This window comes from Tyto alba, unplaced genomic scaffold (genome assembly GCF_018691265.1).
Source record: "Tyto alba isolate M040663 unplaced genomic scaffold, T.alba_DEE_v4.0 Super-Scaffold_12, whole genome shotgun sequence".
NCBI classification, from domain to species: domain Eukaryota; kingdom Metazoa; phylum Chordata; class Aves; order Strigiformes; family Tytonidae; genus Tyto; species Tyto alba.
Window position 1 is genome coordinate 261,226 of NW_024881274.1, and position 10,039 is coordinate 271,264.

Genomic DNA, 10,039 nt, shown 5'->3' on the forward strand with positions numbered 1-10,039 from the left:
TGGAATATCTCACATGGCTACTAGCAGCCACTCGAGTAGGAACAGGATCCTTTTATAAACTTTTCATTTTGCTGGTACCATATAATGTCTCAGATAGCCCTGGGAACATAAAATGGTAATGGACATTCAGTGGCAAAAAACAGGGAGACATTCATAATGAAGATAACCAAATAAATCATCTATTGCAGAGAGATTTGCTACACACCCCACTGTTTTGCACACATAGTCAATATCTGTACATTTAAACATGAGTCAGAATAAAGACAAGAGACAGAGTCTTCTCTCACTAATTAGGAGATATGTAGAAAGAATGAATCCTGTTCTACCACTGGGAGTTTGTAATATAAAAATGGTTATTGTCTCCTCTTCTTCCTTGTGATGTAGTGTGATTATTGGTTTACTACATTTGTTATATTCATGTCTGTTATTTTGTGAATCCTAGATGTATTCAGCAGAATGCAGATGGCAACCTACCCAGTTTAACTAAAATGATATTTCGTTTTGGCTTACTCATATAAGGCTTTAAGATTTTATTTGTATTCAGCCCAGTGTAGAAAGCAAATATTTTATAAGATGAATCAAAACCAACTGCCCTCTGTTCCCTTTATAGACCAGGTCATAAATAGGTATTTACAAAGGGAAATTCCTCTCATCATGAGGCAAAGCTCTGCCTTAAAAACAGTTTATTTTCCAGAAGTACTGAGTTGCCCTTTCTGACTGTAAAGGTAAAACCGGGCACACTGCTTTTATGAAGTTGTTTTACACTGTAGGCAGATTAAATCAGATAAAATCAATCCTCTGTAAATCTCAGAGATTGCAGAGAGCATAACTGGTAATTTGTAGATCAATTAATTTGAACTGCATGTGTGTATGGATTCTGGCTTCAACTCTTTTCCCCATGTTTAAGGATCTAGAATCATTTGAGATCACAGAAACAGGAACTTGCAAGTATAGAGATTCAGCCACTCTCTGAATTTGATCTTAACAAACACTGCATTTCCCTCCACATAAAAAAGCTTCTCCTGATGCACCCTGTGAAGTTACAGTTTGTGACTTTTGCTGTATGTTAGTCTTTCAGTCACAACTGAGAAGTTTATCTTGTCATTCTTGTAACTCCCCTTCAAATTGTTTCAGGCAGCTATTAGATCACATTTTACCCTTCTCCTCACCAGGCAAATCAATACCAGCCCTGTTCTTAGTATCTGTACTCTAGATCACTGTTGGCCATATTGGTAGGCCTCTGCTGGACTCTTTCCAGTTTCTCTCAGCTCAACCTGAGCCAAGGTGCTCAAAACTGAACACAGTATTCAAGGTGTGACTATGTGAGTGCTTCACAGTGGGTGATCTTTAAGTCCTTCAATCTGCTAGCCATACTATTTTTATGTAGCCCAGAATAAAGTGTGCCTTTTTTACAGTAAGAGTGACTGTTCCTTGTTATTCAGTTTGGCATCCATCGACTCTCAGGTCTTTTTTATCAAGGCTGCCACAGTGGATTCGCAGCCTAACTGATGTTGTTATTCTGGCTTAGGTACAGAACTTTGTATTTTCCATTATGAAAATTCTGTATGTCCATATGAGGTTTCCTTTGCCCCAGTCCTGCATATTTGCTACATGCTTTTAGCATCCTTTTTGGTTTCCAGCTGCTGCTTCAAAAAGGCATCCATCTTCTGTAGCTCTTGCAGAGTATTTGCCAGATGATTAGAGAATATTTGGATAAAGTAAGGCATCCGGTATGTCACTAAACAGTAACATATACATACTTGATCCAGAGTTTTCACTGTGCCTCAGATGATAGGATCAGGCTTAACCTAACCTAATTTGAGGGAACTACAGTGTAGATACAGATACATGTAATGTGCATATTTATGTGTGTACTGGGGGTTTTGGTTAAGGTTGTATGAGCGAAATCCAACTCAGTACAATGAAGAGAGTTGAAATAGCTACATAGTTGAGCAAATAAATGAACTGCCTACTGGATTGCTTTCTGAACTCCTTTGTCTCTACTGTTTAGGACTCCTTTAAATGTAAACCAGTAAGATTTGAGAACATCTCAAAAGGCACTGGACTGCTGTGTTTAGGCAGCTGAATTCAGTTTTAAATATTTACATATTAGGTTTTTACATTGGGACAAATTAATCCTATATCTAACATAAATCTAAATGTAAATATATGTATAGAACTCCATTTTGAAGCTGAAGTTTTAGTTGATAATTATTAACATGACTGTGAGTACTTAAATCAGGCAGGCAGGTACTGAACAGATTTTCCTTATGTCAGTGTCATCAGTTGAGATAGATTAGGCAACTTCAGACACTGATTCAGTCTTTCTAATAGAAGATTTCACACTATTGGAGGAATCATTTCAGCATAATATTTGTACTGTACTATTCAGAAAATACATAGCATGGCTATTTATAGACTTGAAGGTTGTAAAAGTAACTCCAGTATAGGAGAAACTGTTTCCAAACTGATTACCAGTTAAGGCTCTGGATTTAGATTTAGGGTACTAAAACCTTCTTCTAGTTTAGCTTTTGGTAAATGACTGCCATATCCTCTGCTTCAGGGTTTTTTGGTTTTGTTTTTTTTTTTGGTGTTTTGTTTTTTTTTTTTTTTTTTTCCTCTGTCCTATAAAAATCAGTAGATATCAGTTGGTGTTATTTCATTGTTCAGTGTCTCAGACAAAATATTAAATATTTTCAGAGTTTCTTACTTCTACTCTGTATGGAATAACAGAGGAAACAATAGCAACCTTCCTCTTTCTGTGATTGCTTCCACTGGGAGGCTATCTGTAATTTCTAGGTCAAATCTCACAAGACACTGAAGGTAAATAAAGCGGTTGATTTATCTGTGTTGGTATAAATCATGCAGTGGACACAATAGTCTACACTTCACCTGCTCCTTATTGATCATATTCTCCAGGATCAACTAAGGCAGTGGATTCCACTCTGAATTCCCTCTACAGAAGGTTGAGAACAGTTTTGTTTTTAATGACACAGGCCGAAGCATTTTTATTATTGAGAGAACAATCTGATTTAGCAACAAAAAAAAAACAGACTCAGAAATATAATCAGCTTGCAATTACGCTGTATCTGGGATGCTATTTGTACCTTTGTATCTCAATAAGCTTTATGGAGATATAAGTCTCTTCAGAGCTAGACATAGAAACCTCTGATGGGGTCTTTCAGATGTGTTTGGAGGTTATTTTAAATCAGATTGTATATATTCTTTTGGTACTTCACATTTCCCTCACGGTTCATAGGATATACATGATACGACTTTAGAAATGTATAGATGTAGAAGGTAAAACAATGGCAATATAAATGTCTATCTATCTATAAGCTTATAACCTAATCTTTCTTTATACTGGATGGACTATATGGTAGCATGATGCATCTAGCTTATTTTAGACCTGTGTCTTAGATGACATAGGACTGGTAGTACCTATTTATCTTCATGAAGTATAAAATAGAAAGCATATTTACTTTTTCCCAATGAAAAATTCTGAATTGGTTAGATACTGAATTGATTCTAAATTTCTAGAAACCCAGAAACAGAACATCCGAACTTTTACAGTGTATTAAGTGGTGGTGTAACACATTGCTATGAATTTAAGCCTTTCTGGATAGGTTTCATTGTGTTAATTTATTGCAGGTGAATAAGGTTCATCTTTCTCCTACAGAATGGGTAGGAGGAATGAAACCAGTGTCATGTATTTCATTCTCCTCGGTTTTCCTACCACTGCTGAACTGCAGCTGCTCCTCTTCTCTGCTTTACTTCTGGCTTATTTATTAACTGTGTTGGAAAACTTCCTTATCATTGTCATCATCCGAACTAACCACAGTCTGCAAAACCCCATGTATTTCTTCCTAGGAAATTTTTCTTTCTTAGAGATCTGGTATGTTTCCATCATTGAGCCAAAGATGCTCATAGATTTCCTCTCTAAGGACAAGCATATCTCATTCCAGGGGTGCATGACACAGTTGTACTTCTTTGTGACTTTTGTTTGTACTGAGTATATTCTGTTAGCTGTTATGGCATATGACCGTTTCCTGGCCATATGCAAACCTCTCCGATACTCACTCATCATGAATCATCAGTTCTGTGCTCAGCTGACAGCTGGATGTTGGATGTGTGGCTTGATCACTTCTTCCATCAAGCTGATATTTATAGTTCAGCTCTCGTTCTGTGACACAGACAAAATCAATCACTATTTCTGTGATATTTCACCCCTACTGAATCTCTCCTGCAGCGATTCCTCTTCAGCTGAGTTAGTGGACTTCATCTTGGCTCTGATTGTCATCATGGTGCCTCTGTGCACTGTGGTCACCTCCTATATTTGCATCATATTCACTGTGTTGAAGATCCCTTCTTCTCAGGGGAGGCAAAAGGCTTTTTCCACCTGCAGCTCCCACTTGACTGTGGTGATATTGTTCTACTCTACCACTCTTTTCACTTATGCCCACCCTAAGGTCATGTATACCTACAGAGCTAACAAGCTGGTATCAGTCTTGTACACGGTAGTTGTGCCACTTCTGAATCCTCTCATATATTGTCTTAGAAACAAAGAAATCAGGTTTGCCCTGAGGAAGACCTTTTCTTGCACAAGACACACCTAAGAAAGATCTTTGCTCATGAAGATCAATTGGCAGTGGTGATGAACTAAAGTCGGGACATCCAGACCTTAATCCACGCTGAAATGAAAGTCTCATATTCATGCACCCAGTAACCATATTTATTGAATCAGACCTTGATAAATCTCAGTTTGATCTGTGCATATACTATGGGTTTGTGTTGGAGGGGTTTTTTGCTTGTGATTCTATGTTGTCTATCTTTCCTACAGGTCTTCAGTTGAATGACTGATCCAGTTTTAGAGACGGTTTGGCAATGTTAGAAGATGAACTCCAGATTTTATTAGCCCTATATAGATTACTAGAATAGTAATATTAGCCCTAGATAGATAGGTCCAGAAAACATTGGGTGGGATTGTAAAAGACATGTAAAATGCAGATATCTACATCTGATTTATTTACCCTGAGGTTCTGTTATTGTCCCTGGAAAGAAATAGGCAGCAGAAAAGGATGAGCAATCTTAACTTCGATAGCTGATTTAGGATAAACGAAACATCCTCTGAATGAGATAACTTTACTAGTATATCAATAGCAGAAGTATAATGTGAGTACCTCATGTTGTGCTATAATTAGTGTCACTTAGACTCAGTCTCTGGTTCACACCAGGACCCTAGTACCCTGAATAACCTTATTGTATCCAGGGCACACCAAATTTTCCACTCCAAGAAGAAATTCGGACATAATGAACAGGATAGATTGTTTCAATGTTTCTTCCAGTCTGGGTGAGTCTTGAATCCAACAGTATCCCAGTAGGACTTAAACTCTGACTCACAGACTACAGTCCAAGTCTTTCCACTGAATATGAAGGAGTCTAGAGACAAAGATGATGCATCTGAGTTAAATACTAATTATCTGTGAGAAAATCTGATTATCAATTAGAAGTCTCTCTATGTAAAAGGTGCCTCTAAGAAATCTACTCCATGCTCAGAATATCACAGTGATTCAAAATGTTTAATACTTTGTAACAAACAAATGAAAAAAGATAAAAAGCTGTCAGCTGAGTGCATATCTATATGATTATGTTAAATATGGGTTTGAGTTTATAATTGAGACCATAGTTTCTGATATTCTGTGTTCTGTATGAGCAAACAACCTTCTCAGATTTTGCAGTTAATGAAACACCTAGCTTTCCAGGGAGGAAACCTTAAAACACTTGCTGGAATAACTTGTTCTGTGTATACTGTTGCCATAGATACAGCTGATCCAAACAAGACTTTTTGAGGACTTGGGGACATTTTAAGTATCTGAAACTCCTGCTGCCTGACAGTGAGTTAAGATGATTAGGCACTCCCTAACTACACCTGAAACTCCTGTTGCTTGGGAACTATATCTTAAACTCCTGCTGTCTGAATCATAGCCCACTCTGGAAAATATGAAAATTACCTGACAAGAATTGTGGCCAAAATAAAAAAATACTAACTGAAGTCAGTCATCTTGCAATCCTATAAATAGAAATCCTAGGTGAGACCCTTTGAGCTCTCTGGGATCCCAATGTCTCCCTCTGAGCTGGGACACCTCTCACAGTAAATTTTGTGAGGATTCCAAATACTAGTTTTCACAAGGATTTCAAATAATAGATTTTGCGAGAATTTCCAGGATCATCCACTCATATATGCCAAAGAAGAAAAAGGGTTCAAAGATCATCTGCTGACAAATGTTGACAAAGGAGAATTTGTCAACAATTGAGTAACTGACATGGTTTGAGCCCAGAGGGCAACTGAGCAGCACACAGCTGTTCACTCACCCCTTCCCCCTGGTGCTGGGAAAGAGAACATAAAGCAAGAGGCTCAGGAAATTGAGATAAAGACACAGAGAGGTGACACACCCATTATGGTCATGGGCAAAAGACAGACTCTTAGAGGAAGAAAAAGAACATCAACTTAACTCAAACAGTAACAACACCACTTAACAGACAAAATAGGATAGTGAGAAGCATTACCACCCCTTAAAAATACCTTCCCTCTACCCCTCCCTTCTTTCCAGGCTCATCTTTGCTCCTGATTTCTCTCCCTATTCCCCCCTGCAGCAGCACAGGGGGTCAGGGAATGGGGAGTGTGATCAGTTCATCACCCGTTGTTTCTGCCTCTCCTTCCTCCTCAGGGGGAAGATTCCTTGCTCTATTCCCCTGCTCCAGCATAGGGTCTCTCTCACAGGAGATAGTCCTCCACAAACTCTCCGGTGTGAGTCATTTACATGGACTGCAACTCCTCCAGAGTTGCTCCAGTGTGGGTCACCGCCGTGTGTTGCAGTTCTCACAGTGCCAAACTGCAACAGTGGGGGATTCTTCACACAGAGTCCTGGCCTTCTTCGGGCACAGCTGCCTTCTCTGGTGTGGGATCCTACAGAGGCTGCAGCTGGGCATCTACTCCACCAGTGACTTCCATGGGTGGCAGGATGGGCAGCCCTGCCATCTCACCATGGGCTGCAGGGGAGTATCTGCTCCTGCGCACTTCACCCCTTCCTTCTCCTTCCTTCCACAGACCTTGGTGTTTGCATAGGTGTCCTTCTCACAACTCCTCCTCACAACTCTCACTCTCCTCCCAGGTTCCCCTCCTTAAATATGTTATTGCAGAGGCATGGCCAACATCATTAATTGGCTCAGCCTTGGCCAGAGTTGTTTCCGACTTGAAGCCAGGGCAGCTTTGAGAAGCTTCTCACAGGGGCCACCACTGTAGCCCCCTCCCCTGCTACCAAAATCCCACCACTCACATAAACCTAACACAGTAATTCAGTTAGGTTTTGTGAAGTTTTAAAGATCATTTGGTACCAATAAGTTACTATCACAGGTCAACCTCTATATCTCAGTGTGTGTGTGTTTGTGTGTGCATTCAATTCAGAAAACTTCATTGTGTTGATTATAACAAATTGTGTTAAATCACCCTGATAATTGTCTGATGATTAAGTATTGTTAAAAATCATTCAACCTCATCTTGTGGTTTACCATAACAGTGTTAATAAATCTTAAATTGCTGCTACCTCAAAGTTGTGTAGGATTCATAATCACTCATTCCCCAACAAATTGTCATAATAACACGATATTTTCTTTACCCTTTGTACTAATTCCACTAGACATAAACCATTGACCAAGTCTGAGACTAAGTCTGCATACAGCTACACCTAGTCTCCCTTCTAAGAAGCAGTTTAGAAAACAGGGTCCTGTCTGAACTTGGGACTCAATGGCAGGGTCTCCCTTACCTTTTTACATCTCCAGTCTCTGTGAAAACCATTTAAAATTGATTCTAATGTATTTTTCCTTTGCATGTTTCTTCCAATTTAAGATATAATAAGAGTTAACCTTGCCATCGAACCATGTTAAGTCACACTTTTACAAATTCACATTAGAATAACTTTTTGTTAATACCTTTAACAGTGATTCTTTAAGTGATCTGAAACACCCATCTACAACAATCCACTAATAATGTTGTAGTTAGATAACCTGAAACAAATAATTTATTACCTATTCAACAGGGATCCCTAAGTGTTCTTAGGGAAGGGGAGAACGCAGCCAAGTATTATACAAACATAAACCTTATGAGAATGCAAATTTTCTCTTGCATCTTAAAGATTATTTCTGGAAACTTTACTAATGAACACTTTCATAAATTCAAGGTTAGGTGCCTTTATAATATTTTAAATAAATTACCTCCCACGAGTAATGTAAATAAGACTAGGATTCCAATCTTAGCTCTTGAGAACCTTATCATCTCTGTTAATTGTATCATCTGCCTCTGAGAGCCAGTGAGAATGTATGCAAAAATAAGATAGTCTGGTTGTAGAAGGTATTGAGCTATCATGAGTTACAGAATTTGGGAACCTTTTATATCAAGAAGAGACAAAAATATTTAATGTATTTCATACATTATGAAGCAGTGCTGTCCCCAAAATCCTGGTCAGAACACAAAGGCATTTCCTATCATGACTGTGCAATTCAGTTTTTCTTTGGAAGACTCTTTGTTTCTAATGAATGCTCTCTTGTGACAGTGTCTTATGGCCTCTTGACCACCATCTGCAATGTTCTGCCCTAACAGATTATCATGTCTTGGAGGGTGTTACATGCTGGCTCTCGTTTCCTACCATTGTGTCAGTTTAAACACTAAAGTACACACTAGTTTAATCTTTTAGCTGAGCTTCTGTGGGTCCAATAAGATTGATCACTACTTTTCTGAGCTCCTACCACTCCTAAAGGTCTCCTGCAATGAAATGTATGTCAATAAGTTTGCGCTGTTCTCCTTCCCCCTTCTTTATTATCACTTTATGCTGTGTGATCCTGATGTCCTACTGCAACATTATCTCCACCATCCTGAGGATGACTTTTCAGGCAGGGAGGAGAAAAGCCTTCTCTACCTGTGCTTCCCACTTTATGGAAGTAGCACTGTATTTTGGCACAACATTTGAAATGTATGCCATTCCTTCTGACTTCTCTTCACCAGAACTCAACAAATTTGTGTCCACATCATACTGTCTTTTCATCATTATGTTAAACCCCATCATCTCTAGTCTGAGGAACGAAGATGTGAAGGATTTTCTGAAGAAAACACTAGAAAGAAAATTACTCTAAGGAATTGTACCTATTAAGTCCCATGCTTTCAAAGAAAACATTTTCACAAACAGAGAGGAGCAAAGAGGAACAAACTAAAGTCTCAGAATGGATTTTTCTGATCAAAATTCAAGTTTTTTGTTCATCTAATTTTTAAAATATTCCTTGCAATTTCAAACATATTTTCCTTAAAATTAATGTGCAAAATACTGCTGCATGTTTTCTTGAAGTCTCTCCTGAAAATAGAGTAGGTTCAGCCATGGTGTGGTTTGAGCTCAGGGGGCAACTGAGCACCATAGAGCTGCTCACTCCCCTTTTCCCCCCACAGTGATGAGAAGGAGAAAATAACCCAAGGCTTGGGATTTGAGATAGGACAGGGAAGGATAAATCACCCATTATGGTCACGGGCAAAAGACAGACTTGTTAGGGGAAATAAAAAAACCCATAAATTTATTACAGACACTAACAACAAGAACAATTAACAGACAGAGTAGGACAGTGAGAAGCATTACCACAACCTGAAAACACCTTTCCCCACCCCTCCCTTCATTCCAGGCTCAGCTTTGCTCCCAATATCTCTATCTCTGCCCGCCCCCCCACCAAGTAGTGCAGGTGGCAGTAATGGGAGTGCAGCCAGTGCTTCCACTTCTTACATCTTTGGGAGGGGAATTTCTGGAAGTTCATCCCCCTGCCCCAGTGTGGTTCCCCCTCTCTCAGCAGGCAGTCCTCACAAAATTCTTCTGACTTGAGTCCCTCCCACAGGCCACAGCGTTTCCCTAACTGCTCTGCTGTGGGACACCTACTTTCTCCAACTGGAGAGCCTCCCACGGGCTGCAGCCCTTCCTGAGTTGCTCCAGCGTGGGACACCCCCCAC

At 39.3% G+C, this 10,039-nt stretch overlaps 1 protein-coding gene across 1 annotated transcript; it reads left to right on the forward strand.

The window, feature by feature from the left end:
- Window positions 1–3,680: 3,680 nt before the first annotated feature.
- LOC104355683 (olfactory receptor 6Y1) lies at window positions 3,681–4,616 on the forward strand. The gene has a single exon (XM_009971765.2). The coding sequence runs from the start codon at window positions 3,681–3,683 to the stop codon at window positions 4,614–4,616; it is 936 nt and encodes a 311-aa protein (XP_009970067.2).
- Window positions 4,617–10,039: the final 5,423 nt, after the last annotated feature.